This window comes from Populus nigra, chromosome 17 (genome assembly GCF_951802175.1).
Source record: "Populus nigra chromosome 17, ddPopNigr1.1, whole genome shotgun sequence".
In the NCBI taxonomy this organism is placed as follows: Eukaryota; Viridiplantae; Streptophyta; class Magnoliopsida; order Malpighiales; family Salicaceae; genus Populus; species Populus nigra.
Window position 1 is genome coordinate 1126256 of NC_084868.1, and position 14474 is coordinate 1140729.

The 14474-nt window shown below is 33.9% G+C and overlaps 1 protein-coding gene across 1 annotated transcript; it reads right to left on the minus strand.

Annotated features, from left to right (window-relative positions):
- Positions 1-3046: 3046 nt before the first annotated feature.
- LOC133677499 (protein LURP-one-related 15-like) lies at positions 3047-12845 on the minus strand. The gene is made up of 5 exons (XM_062099584.1): positions 12460-12845; positions 12115-12339; positions 11757-11897; positions 11045-11167; positions 3047-3199 (listed from the first exon to the last, which is right to left on the minus strand). The coding sequence occupies exons 1-5, from the start codon at positions 12712-12714 to the stop codon at positions 3047-3049; spliced, it is 897 nt and encodes a 298-aa protein (XP_061955568.1). The 5' UTR covers positions 12715-12845.
- Positions 12846-14474: the final 1629 nt, after the last annotated feature.

Here is a 14474-nt window from a genome sequence, read left to right on the forward strand (position 1 = left end):
AGGATCACACCCCACACTGGGGGGCAAGTGCGAGAGACATAGAAAAAACCTTAATGTTTGAAAGTGCCTAAACAATACTAGGGGGCATGAAAGAAAATTCTCAATCATTAAAGCTGCCGACGCAAAGCTGGGGCATGATAAAAAAAATACAAAAGATCCAAAAGATTTGAGCTTCTCATAAAAACAACTGAGGTAATTAGGCCCAACAAAACAAAATGAAGAAAACAAAGAGAAAGAGCCCAAACCCGACACTCGGGGCATGGAAAACCATTTTGGAAAGAAATTCAGAAGAAAAAGGTCAGGAAACAAGCACAAGTGATCCTTAGTCTTAAAATCCCTTAAACACCTTTTGAGCCTGCAAAATATCCTTTTCTTCATAACTAAGAGCCTAAGCCTACATTACGTGCCTAATCAAGCCCTTTCTGATCAAAGGCAAGCAATCTGGATCGGTAGGCAATGCTTTCTCATGCGGGTCAAATCATTATTCATACAAATAAAATAAATGCTTTGAACTGATTCGATTCTCAATAACCCTCAAATAAAATCTGAAACCTTTTTGGGCTGGAACATCAATCCCAGCCCACGCGGCTGGGTTGAGTCCAGCCACAAGTAGGTTCTCTTTTGGGCCGGTCCTGGCCCGATTTCATTTTTTAGGTTGATTCCGGCCCAGCCTCTTTTTGCGCCGGGTCGGCCCAGTTGAAAAAAAAATATATATTCAAAAATAATTTTTGAAAATGTGTGATTTTCCCGTGTATTTTTCTATGCCATTTTGATTAATATCGGTTCGTATTTTTATATTATAAACATACAAATTCGGTATTAAAATACCTGGTTTTCAAAAAAAAATATTTTTGTTTTCATGCATACGACCAGGTCTCTCAAAGCTAAAAAATAAATCATGTTGTATTGTCATACAATAAAGAAAACTTAAAAAAAAAAGTTTTAGCATGCATTTTGGCTTCAATAACCAGTTTATTAAAGTCATGAGAACTTGACCAATATTTCAAAAAAATCCAAAAAAATATTTTGTTTTCTTTTTATATCAGAGATTATAAATTTACACTTAAAACGTATTTCCAATATTAAAACAATAGTTCTTTTATAGACATTAGAACAGTTAGGACTTTTCTTAAACCGTAAACAGACCAACAATTAGAAATACAATGAAACCTTAGCATTTATCAGACAATTAAACAATGTAGCTTACCTTACGTAGGGCGTATTTGGGGTGCTAATACCTTTCTTTTACGCAACGAGTCTCCGTACCCGATCTCTAAGACCAGTTAGGGTTCCTAGTAATCAAAATACTAGGTGGCGACTCCCATTCTATTTTTCCACTGATAAGAGACAAGAATTCCTTGTCTCTCCATATTTTCCAGATAGAAACACACATGAGTGTGGAGGACGATCGTCGCGACGCCGCACACGTGTGACAAACATCATGTCTTATTTTTCTATTAGCATTCCTTCATGGAATTATTGACCCTCAAACTAGTGGGAATTTTTAAATTGTATTGTCAAACATTGCCTAATAAATATTTGACTTTGTAATTCATGATTTATATATACTAATCTCATTACTTAGCAAGTGATGATGTGTTAGCCTTCCTTTGTAGCTCCCTGTATTTAGATTTTCACTCGGGATATTTTGTCTTAGATAATAATTGTTTTTAAATATTTTTAATTTATAAATATATTAAAATAATAATTTTTTAAAAAAGTTATTATTGATATCATCACATCAAAATGATATAAAAATAACTATATATTTTTGTTTTGTTTTTTTTTTGTATTGTATGTAGATAAAGTCTAGAAATAAATACATTACTAAGATAAACATTTTTCATTCCTAAAGCCTATAGTTTTTTTTTTAACTTGTTGCCTATTTTATTGTTTTTATTGCCATAATAATTGATTATCTTGTTGAATTTTAATTGTTATTCTTGAATTTACTTGTAAATAGTAATTGAAAATATAGGATTAAATTTAATTATTTTATCTCAATTTTACTCTATTATTGCTTGATATGTGTTTGATTATTTCCATTAATTGTAATTATTATTGATGAATTTCTATAGATGTTAGTTGAATATATAAATTTAAATGTTATTTTTTTTGCTTTATGTTTTTAAAAAATTTGTATAGATGCTAGGTCATAAATTTGAATAAGATGATTTATTTTTTAATTTTCAGGAGACCTATAATAGCTGGTTGATGGAGAGATATGTGGATGATCCTTCGACTCATCCGGATTTCAATCCAGATTTGTGGATGGAGGTAGGATCGTCTGGTGGACCTAATAAAAATTAGGTGTACAGGCTCTCAACCACTACGATCGAGAACTTGCAGGCAGCCCATAATGTCTCAACCGTTGGGAGCTCCTAATTAGTATCAAGCACCCAATCTGAGGAGTTCATGGCCTTGAAACAACAATATGATCGACTCTCGACGGATTATGAACAACTTCGCTAAATGGTCATGGACATTAGATAATAGATGGGTGATATATGTGCGCCTCTTTTTTGGCCGTGTGGTCCAGGGAACAACCAGCCTCCTCCTCCTCCTCTTTCAGCTCCGTCATTGTTCTAGTTTAAATTTTTTTTTGAAACACATTAAATTTGTAATGAATATTTAGATGAATATTATTTAACTTTATTTTTATATTTTTAATTTTTCATATAATTTTATTTGCATAATTGGTATTTTACAGAGAGTTGAAAAATATTTACTGCATATGTCACTATTATCGACGTCTACACCAATGGCCAAAGACCATTGGTATTTTACAGAGAGTTGCAAAATATTTACTACCTATGCCATATTCACCGACGAAACTTTTTCGTCTATGAGTTACCGCTGGAAATACAGACTGAATTATTCTGGCGGTATATTTCTAGTGGAATTTTTTTTGGTGGGCTTTTTCCGTCTGTACGACTCTTGGCGTTTTTTTTTACCGACAGAATTAGCAACAAAAAGAAAAATTACCGATGATCTAAATACCGACAGACAGTTTCTATCATTAACTTTTACCAATGGAGTGTGTTTTTTACATCAACGAAACAAATCCATTGATAATACCGTTAATGGCCGCGTCCGCATAACCATCCGCTTTGATCTCGTCAAGAATCACCACCACAGGAGCCACTATGAAGGCATAATCAACATTAGGCATAATCGCGAGAGTGTGTCTTCCATGCACCTGCGTTCACATAATAAGAAAGATACTGGCATGAGATATTAATTATGAAGACAACTTTCTTGATTAAAACAATAATCGGTTTTAATGTAAATGATGTAATGAAATCTGGGGTATTTCTCGACAGTGAGGGATTTTATAGTGGCCGCTCAGTCTCTAGAGGTCGTGGCAGTTGCAGGACGGCGGGAAGGTGATGGACAAGGAACTATAGGAGCAGAAAAGCGCAAAGAGCCTACATCGTTTAAAGGGAAACCTCCTTTTTCAAAAAAAAGGAAAAAGAGGACATTTTGGTCAGTTCAGAAAGAAGGGAGGAAATTTTGGATCAGGGGTACATCGAGTAGACTAGTTTACCAGGAGGAGTCATAAAGGGCTCAAGGATGACTACTTATCCCCTGTTTGTGAGATGTGAGCGTAGACATCCTGGAGATTGTTCGGCTACATCTGGAAGATGTTATATATGCAGACAGGAGCATAGATGGAGGGATTGTCCCTATCTAGATGCTACATGTTATCATTATGGAGAGCCTAGGCATCGTAAGAGGGAGTGTCCTCAGAGGATTATGGGGCAGGCGCAGAGACAAGGTTTTTCAATACAAAGTCAGCAGCAGTCTGTGACCGTGGACAGGCCGAGTGGACCTGCCCAATCTGGGACAAGTGCCGTTCGAGGCCGACCTTGAGTACAAGGAGGCGGAGTTCAAGGGAGAGTTTTCCGTATGACTCAAGAAGATATACGAGCTGCCACTGATGTTGTTGCAGGTACTTTACTATTAGAATCCCAGCATGTATATACATTGATTGATCCTGGTGCTACCCATTCTTTTATAGCTAGAAAATGGGAAGATAAATTGAAAGTGCAACCTATGAGAGTGGAAAAAAGGGTAGTAATTGGTACACCTGTAGGGGAAACTGTACTTATTGAGTATGTTTATAAGGGTTGTCAGGTAAGAATAGGAAATGTTGAAATGAGGGTAGATTTATTACCACTGGACTTGCATGATTTTGAGATGACCTTGGGAATGGATTGGTTAGTAACTTACAGAGCCCAAATAGATTGTTTTACTAAAACGGTAACTCTCCAGGATGAGGGTGGTAGGAGGGTAGAGTTTAAAGGAGAGAGAAATATCATACCAAATAATATAATTTTGATTATGACGACTAGGAAACTTTTAAGAAAATGATGTACAACTTATCTTGCCTATGTAGTACATTTGGAAAGGAAAGAAATAGAGTTGGATAAAATACCTATAGTAAGGGAGTTTCCAGATGTATTTCCAAAGGAATTACCTGGGTTACCACCTAAGAGAGAAGTAGAAGTTTCGATAGAAACATTGCCTGGAACTACACTAGTAGCCCAGTCACCTTATCGAATGGCGCCTGCAGAATTGGTGGAATTAAAAATACAGTTGCAAGAATTGCTGGATAAAGGGTTTATTCACCCTAGTGTTTCACCTTAGGGGGCTCCTATGCTGTTTGTTAAAAAGAAAGATGGAACATTACGGCTCTGTATAGATTATAGATAACTCAATAAAGTGACTATAAAAAATAAATACCCCCTTCCATGAATTGATGATTTGTTTGATCAGTTAAAAGGGGCGTGTGTATTTTCAAAAATAGATTTAAGGTCAGGGTATCATCAGGTGACGATAGAGGAGAAAGATATGCAGAAAATAGCTTTTAGAACTCGCTACGGGCATTTATGAATTTTTGGTAAGGCCTTTTGGATTAACTAATGCCCCAACGATATTTATAGATTTAATGAATCAGGTTTTTCGATCTTATCTGGATAAGTTTGTAGTGGTGTTTATTGATGATATACTAATATATTCTTCATCACAAATGGAACATGCATATCATTTGAGAGAAGTGTTAGAGACTTGAGGAGGAATAAGTTATATGTGAAGCTAAGTGTGAATTTTGGCTAAACGAAGTGGTATTTTTGGGTCATGTGATATCGAAGAAGGGTATCAGTGTGGATAAAAAAAATAGAAGCAGTATTGAAATGGGAAAGACCTACGAATGTGACTGAAATTCATAGTTTTCTGGGCTTGGCTGGATATTATAGAAGATTTATAGAATAGCCGGATGTTGGGTAATTCGTATGGAATTACCGGTTATATTGGCTATTGATAGAGAATAGCCGGATGTTGGGTAATTCGTATGGAATTACCGGTTGTTGAGTAATTCATATGGAATTACCGGTTATATTGGCTATTGATAGAGAATAGCTGGATGTTGGGTAATTCGTATAGAATTAGCGGTTATATATTGGCTATTGACAGAGAATAGTCGGATGTTGGATAATTCATATGGAATTACTGGTTATTTATTGGCTATTGATAGAGAATAGCCGGATGTTGGGTAATTCGTATGGAATTACCGGTTATATATTGGCTATTATAAAAAATATCTGGATGTTGGGTAATTTGTATGGAATTACCGGTTATATTGGCTATTGAAAGAGAAAAGCCGGATGTTGGGTAATTCGTATGGAATTACCGGTTTGATTATTGGCCATTTAAGAGGGTTAGTCGGGTTTGAGGTAAAATTTGTGAATTACCAAATTAAAAAAAAAATTAAGCAATGAGTGTTGGTTACAGAGGTCTTATAAGTATAAGATTAATAAATTATAAATGGGTTATTAATGTTGATATATTTTGAAGACTTGTGAACATAATAGCTTTATCATTTTTAATATGTTATCTTCCTTATTTCTTATTAATGTTATGTATACAGGTTGTTCACGAGGTGATGTGGAGCGTTAGATATAAGCTTTGTGTTTTAATCTGTTTATTTTGTGGGGTGTAATATATTTGCTTTATATGTAATTTGCGTTGTACGTAGATTGTAATATATGTGTCGTGAAGATGTTTGCTTTTGTTACTTATATATTTAAAAAGTATGAGTAAGGAATTAATATTATTAAACTACTCGAAAAGAATATTTAGTAAATATAATCATGCATGTTTAAAAGATGGATGCATGTTAATGTAATAATTAGTTCAATATGAATCTTTTGAATTTATAATTGTTTGTAATTAATGTTTTATATGTTGATGATGTAAGGTTGAGAAAATACAATGAAGAATAGTTACGTGGAATATTGTATGATGAGATGAGATATGATCCAGGATGGTTGGATCAAAATAGAAGTTTTGAGTATTGTGATTGAATGAAGTATAATCGATAACTTGGTAACATCAGAAAACAAAGAAAACTCTGCCGAAATTTAAAAAAAATCCCATAATTTTAGACATATTATTCAATACTTGATATTAGTAAAGAAATGTTTGAGATTTCATGACATCATAATTAAAGGGTGTTACATTAAGAGTCTGTGTTTTCCTGATAGACATGCCTCGAATATATCAAGGTTAGTTAATATGGAGGAATGCATAATTCTCATTTATTGATTATTATTGTACTTGATATACAAGGTTTATCAAATGGAAGAGAGTGTTGCTATTTCATTATCTTTACTTAGCCTGGGCCTTGAAAGAAAAGTGAAGTGTTATAATAGGTATTTTGTCAATGGATATGTGTTTCAAACTGAAGAATAGAAGTTTGGAAAAAAAAACATACAACAACGATGTTTGTGTTAAGGGAGCGTCTTGTAGTGAGTTTGAAGTTGACTACTATGGTAAATTAGAACAGGTCGTTGAATTGCAATATCATAGTGAACAGAATAGAGTGTTTTTATTCAAATGATATTGGTATGACACCACTAACAAAGGAATCAGAGTAGATCCTCACTATGGTCTGGTTGAAATCAACTCAAAAGCTAGTCTCCACAACGTAAACGATGTCTTTGTTTACACAAAGTAATGCCAACAAGTTTATTACACATACACCCCTTCTTTTAGAAAAGACCGATCAAGAGTTGTTTGGTTATCCGTTTTAAAAACAAAACACAGAGGTCGTGTCGAGGTTGTTCAGGATAAGAACGAAGACACAAGTGTGAGAGATGAAGTCTTTCAAGTTAGTGAGTTGGTTGAACCATATCGAGTTGTTCCTTTGATTGACTTAGAAGAAAATTTGAATTTTCATGTTTTCGATGATAGTCTTGTTGATGTTGACGCAGAGGAGTTGAATGTTGTTCTGAGCTCTAGCGGACAAGCAAATATCGATGAAGATGATGATGATATCCAGATTAAAGAGTGCAATGGAGCTAATGATGATTCAATTGACGACAAAGAAGAAGAAAATTTTAACTAACTATCAGAACACGAAAGTGTAAAGTATTTTTTGGTAATGTAATATTATGGATGATATTTTATAACACGAAATATTTATTTTATAATTGTTCACTGTTGTTATTGTGTTGTGCTGGAAGTTTGCAATTTAAGCGTTTGCAAGAGGATAAATAGGCAATACAAACATAATCTGTTACACACAGTGCGCCATCACCGATGTCCATACAGACGGATACTGTCTGTCAGTATTTTACTAGAGTTACTGTATTTGCCACAATCATCGTCGTCCATACAGACGAACAAAGTCCGTCGATATTTTACAGATAGTTGCAAAATATTTAATGCATTTGCCACAATTGCCAACGTCCATACAGAAGAACAAAGTCCGTCGGTAGTTTACCGAGTGTTGCAAAATATTTACTGCATTTGCCACAATCACCAACGTCTATAAAAACGGATACCTTCCTTCGGTATGTTATAAAGGCGTGACTGTTAGAGTTCTATGTTGGTGCAGTTGACACATACCGACGGACTCACCAATGGACTACGCAAATTCCAAAGCGCGGGCATTAATGGCTCTCTCACCGCGTGTATATACCGACAGACTATGAAAATTCTGGAGGGTCATTTAAAAATTTTAGTTCAAAATTCAAAATTTACCGACGTACATTTGAAAATTCACCAACGGAATAATTAAAAATAGTATTATTTAAATATGTCATCGGTAAAAATGCAGTATAAATCCCAGCGACCGCCCTTTCAATTTGTTTTTCCTCTTCGTTTCTTCAGCTTTCAATCTCTAAATCTCTCTATTTTTTTATCCTTTCATCTCTATTTGTGGTTCTATTTTCGTCTTCAACAAATTAAAAGGTATGTATTGTGGTTCAATATATGTAATGATTTTATTTTTTTATATTTTATTTGTTTTATTAACAATATATTTTTGTTTTGTTTCTTTGTATTGTATGTAGATAAAGTCTAGAAATAAACACACTATTAAGGTAAGCATTTTTCATTCCTAAAGCCTATAGTTTTTTTTTTTAATTTGTTGCCTATTTTATTGTTTTTGTTGCCATAATAATTGATTATCTTGTTGAATTTTAATTGTTATTCTTGAATTTACCTTGAAAATAGTAATTGAAAATATAGGATTAAATTTAATTATTTAATCTCAATTTTACTCTATTATTGCTTGATATGTTCTTGATTATTTCCATTAATTTTAATTATTATTGATGAATTTCTATAGATGTTAGTTTAATATATTAAATTAAATGTTATTTTTTTTGCTTTATTTTTTTGCTAAATTTGTATAGATGTTAGGTTATATATAAGGTTTTTCAATGGAGTCAATTGGTTTATGACTTTTGTCAATATTTGTAGGTTTGAAAACTTTGGGTAATCTCCAGTATATGAGAGGTGCTGCCGAATTTTTTTTAAATAATCGAATTTAATTATGTAATTATTCATATAAATTTGTGTAAATGCGTAGAATGAAATCAACAACACGTTGTCAGCATATGGTTGCAGCTAGTTCTTCTAGCAGCGATTATGACTTATCCTTTGGTGGCGATCAAGAAGAGGCAACTACGCCTACTCGCAATGATGCCTCTTCCAGCGCGGTTTCACAGTGCAGAGGCGATGTGCATTCACAGTGGGGTTAATTCACCCGCAAGTACCAGGCACATTGGAAGGATGACCTTTCAATGTAAGTTTGTTTCGGTTTTAGTTTTTTGTATACTTATAACATAATTTATGAACAACTAATTAATATTTTCTTATTTTTATTTATTTTGAGGTTCACAAACATTGAGACTACCCGAGTAATAACATCGGCGTTTAAATCATTGATGGAGATTCTATTATTTCGATGGAGATCCCATTATTTCAATGGAGTCGGCTTTCCAAACATCCTGATTGGAGACCTTATATCAATACATGATTTTGAAGATTTTAGGTAGGTGTTAACTTCTAATTTCCAGCTTATTTTTAACAAATTATTTTTATAATTTTATATCTCATACTATTTTTATTTTAAATAAATTATTTATACACAACACAAGTTCGAATGGGATAACGCGCATGATAATGTTGCGAAGAGGGTATGGGGGAATCACGCGACAACTAGGAAACATAAAAAAACAATACAATTTTTTGTTTTAAAATTTAATTTGTCACTATGGAAGTAGGTTGCGTGATTTTTGGTATGACACAAAAAAGCCAAAAAATATACGAGAGATAACGGTCTACAAGGCTAAAATGACCTGGTGGTTTGGAGGGATTTCAAACCACTATACATCCCGGGGGATATATGGCCGCAATATATTGAGCACGTGACATCTGAGCGGTTCACACGACGCTTACAGTCCCGTGCCGACAACCCGAACCGGAAAATTCATGGTTCGGTGACCACGCACACTGGCGACTCCGTTTCGTTCAGTGCACATGCGAAGCGGATGGTAAGATTAATTTAAATAAAATATATCGTTAATTAATTTGCTATTACTTATAAATATATTTAACTTGCAACATTTTTTTTCTTACACACTACGTCTCTTGGACGTGAGCCGAACCCAATGGAGCCGTTTGTAGAGACGCACATGTGAAGTGAAGACTACCAAAAGGGGGTGCAACAGTTCGTGGACAATCAAGCTCAACACTTCGTGGTATGTTCGTTCAACCATTTTATTTTGTAAGTTATTATTTTCTTGAATTGAATATGATGATTTCTTTTTAATTTTCAGGAGACCTATAATTGTAAGCTCAACACTTTGAGTTGAAGTCCTAACAATTGAATTGAATTGAATTGAGAAAGAGATATGAGGATGATCTTTCGACCTATCCGGATTTCAATCCAGATTTGTGGATGAAGGTTAGATCGTCTAGGGGACCCGATAAAAATCGGGTGTACGGGCTCTCCAACACAACGACCGAGAATATGCGGGCAGCTCGTAGTGTCTCAACCATTGGGAGCTCCCAGTTATTATCAAGCACCCAGTCTGAGGAGTTTATGGCCTTGAAACAACAATACGAGCGACACTCGACGGATTATGAACAACTCTGCCAAATGATCATGGACATTAGATCACAGATGAGGGATACATGTGCGCCTCTTTTTTGGCTGTTTGGTCCCGAGAACAACCAATCTCCTCCTCCAGCTCCGCCATTGTTCTAGTTTAATTTTTTTTTTTGGAAACACATTAAATTTGCAATGAATATTTGGATGAATATTATTTAACTTTATTTTTATATTTTTAATGTTTTATACAATTTTATTTGCATAATTGGTTTTTTTTCTATTAATTTATATAATTTTATATTATTTATTCTAAATAATTTTTGAATTTTTTTAAAATCACAACCAATGAATTTCCAGATGTATGTAGTACGTCGGTATTTTATAGAGAGTTAAAATATATTTACTGTATATGCCATTATCACCAACATCTACACTGATGGTCAAAGACTGCTAATATTTTATAAAGAGTTGCAAAATATTTACTGTCTGTGTCACGTTGACCAACATAACTAACTTTTTTATTGATGAGTTACTGCAGGAAATATAGATGGAATTATTATCAGTATATTTGACGACAGAGTGTGCATCTTACACCGACGGAACATTTCAGTTGATAAAAGTACCACAAATTGTAGTGACCGCGTCCGCATAATCTTTTCCTCTCGCATACGCATTGATGTAGTCGAGAATCGCCACCACAAGAGCCACTATGAAGGCATAATCAACATTAGGCATCATCGCGAGAGAGTGTCTTGCATGCACCTGCGTTCACATAATAAGAGAAATACTGGCATGAGATATTAATTATGAAGACAACTTTCTTGATTAAAACAATAATCGGTTTTAATGTAAATGATGTAATGAAATGTGGGGTATTTCTACGACAGCCTCAGCCTCAGCCACAGACATAGAGTTCTATATGAGATAGTTAATTGCTATATAATTTATACAATTTTATTTGCATAAATAATATTTTATAAAAATTGAAAAATATTTACTGCATATACTATTATCATCGACATCTACACCAACAGCCAAAAACTATCGGTATTTTATAGAGAGTTGTAAAATATTTACTGCTTATACCATATTCACTGATGAAACTTTTATGTCAGTGAGTTATTGTTGGAAATATAGACTGGATTATTCTGTTTGTATATTTTTAGTGGAAATTTTTTCTTTACATGCTTTTTTTGTCTATATAATTATCGGTGTTTACTTTTTTTTACAGATAGAATTAGCGATGAAAAGCAAAATTACCAACTATCTAAATGCCGACAAATAGTTTCTGTTGGTGACTTTTACCCATGGAGTGTGTTTTTTACGCCGACGAAGCAAATCCATCGATAACACCGTTAATAACGTTAAGGTCATTAATGGCCGCGTCCCCATGATCATCCGCATTGTTCCCGTTGAGAATCACCACCACAAGAGCCACTATGAAGGCATAATCAACATTAGGCATAATCGCGAGAGTGTGTCTTCCATGCACCTGCGTTCACATAATAAGAAATATACTGGCATGAGACATTATGAAGACAACTTTGTTGATTATAACAATAATCGGTTTTAATGTAAATGATGTAATGAAATCTGGGGTATTTCTACGACAGCCTCAGCCACAGACATATAGTTCTATATGAGAGGATGATGTTGGTTAAATTTATTCAATATTGATATATTTCAGAAATAAGTTTTGTTAATGTTACCTGTGCAAGCATGGTATTGAAATCTCCAAGAAGTATAGAGCAGGAACTCTTGCTGTAGCCTTCTTTGACCTTGAAATCAGGGACCTCTCCTTTGTTATTATCCAAGAATACGTCTAACTCAGTCTTGGATTGGAACAGCTTTGATTTCTTGGCTGTGAAAAGCAAGTCTTTCTCCTCCTTGCTTTCTCCTCTAAAAGCCTCCCACCTCCCATGCATGGTCCTTATCTGGAGAAAATGACAAATTAAACACGCGGTAAGAAATTGATATTGGATTGACTTTTATCGTTGTTGTGATGGTTAGATTGAAAAAGAAGAGAACAAATGACAGAGAGCAATTAAACATACCTTCTGCCTGAGATTGACAAGGGTGTTACCGGCTGCATCTTTCAGAAAACGACGATCATGGAGGCTTAATAGTTTACTTTTGACCTGGAAGATGAGGGTGCCATTAATGTCAGACACCTTAAAATCACTGTTGACGGCGAGTTCAACAGGGTACTGTGCCAGGTACTGTGGCCCTATTACCACCACTGGATGCTCCACTGGCGGGTATGTTCTCATAGCTGGAACGGGGTTGAATGGTGCTTGCCCAGTAGCCATAATCACAGAAACAAAATATTACTCGAAGAAATAAAAGGAAAGAAAAATAGCTAAATTTCTATATTATGCAAGTCTTGATGATGGTTATAGAAGTAGTCTTTGGGAGGAATGATGTACGTATTTTATAGTGCCAATTAAGTAATACTCTAAAACGTACAGGGAAAGCATGCTTTCCCCACATTGTTACAGTACATTCATTTTTTTTTTATGATATTCCCCCCTTTTTTTTCCACAAAATTATCTTTGTTAACTTTATTTTTTAATATTGAATTTATTAAGAATTTAACTTTATAATTTTTTTCTTTAAAATACTATAAATTGCTACAGTGTTTCCCTACATAATTTTTTTGTTATGATTTTTTTTCAAAATTGTCCATCGATTTTATTTTTTCGTTTTTGGTTTTGTATTTTTTGGTTTTTCCCCCAATTTTTTTTTTTTTTTTTCACAAAATTATCTTTGTCGATTTTTTTTTTAGTATTGAACTGGTTAAGAATTTAGTTTTATAATTTTTTTCTTTAAAACACTGTGAATTGTTACAGTATTTTCCTATATTTTTTTTTATGATTTTTTTCAAAATTATTTGTCGATTTTATTTTTTTAATATTGAGTTAGTTGAGAATTACAACTGTAAATTTTCTCATAAAACACCATGGATTGTTATAGTGTTTCCCATATGGTTTTTTCTGTTTTTTTATGATTTTTTTCAAAATTGTATTTGTCAATTTTATTTTTTTAATATGGAGTTGGTTGAGAATTTGGCTTTGTAATGTTTTTCTTTAAAATATTGTGGATTACTACAGTGTTCCTCTACATGAGTTTTTTTTTGTTTTTTTTAATGATTTTTTACAAAATTATTTTTGTCGATTTTATTTTTTAATATTAAGCTAGTTGAAAATTACAGTTACAATATATGGGGAAAGCACTGTAACTTTCCTCGTAAATTACTATGGATTGCTACAATGTTTTCCTCACATGATTTTTTTTTTCATTTCTTTATGTCTTTTTTTCTAAAATTATCTTTTTCGATTTTATGTTTTTTTATATTGAGCTGGTTGAGAATTACAATTACAAGTAATTACAAATAAAGTTAAATTATACGGGGTAAGCACTGTAGCTTTCCTCACAAAACACTATGGATTGCTAGAGTGTTTCCCTACATAATTTTTTTTCTTTTTTTGTGTTTTCTTTTTTATTATGATTTTTTAAAAAATTATTTTTGTTGATTTTATTTTTTTAATATTTATTCAAAATTATAATACTATCAAATATATTTATTTTATAAACCCGCAGCAGCACACAAGCATGCAATCTAATTAGCCTTATATCATGTCCTTAAATAAAACAAAAAAAGGCCCTGTCCTTTGAAAGCAGTGTTTTAAAACCCGGACCGGCCCGGCGGGTTGACCCGGGACCCGGCCGACCTGGGCCTGGAACCGGTCCGGGTGGAGGCAAAAACCCGGTCGACCCGGGACTCGGTCCACCTGGTCAAACCCGGGTGAGACCCGGCTGTCTATTTTATATACGTATATAAGCTAAACAACGTCGTTTTTGGCTTTAGCAGAAAACCTAATCCCTGTCTCTCTTCAAAGTTCACAGCAGCCATATCAGTTGCAGATTAGTTGCAGATCAGTTTAAGCCGCACGCAAGCCGTAAGTTCCCATCTCTCTCTCCTTCCAAAACCTAAAAAATAACACAGAACACTAAAGTAAAAGAAAACAAAACCTATTCTTCTGTTTCTGTCTCCAAAAACCCTTGCTTC

Coding starts and splice junctions, on each gene's coding strand:
- LOC133677499 (XM_062099584.1), bottom strand. CDS start 12,714: ATGGCTACTGGGCAAGCACCATTCAACCCCGTTCCAGCTATGAGAACA. Junction 12,340..12,459: donor TTGTCAATCTCAGGCAGAAG/GTATGTTTAATT, acceptor CATTTTCTCCAG/ATAAGGACCATGCATGGGAG. Junction 3,200..11,044: donor GAAAAGATTATGCGGACGCG/GTCACTACAATT, acceptor ATGTGAACGCAG/GTGCATGGAAGACACACTCT.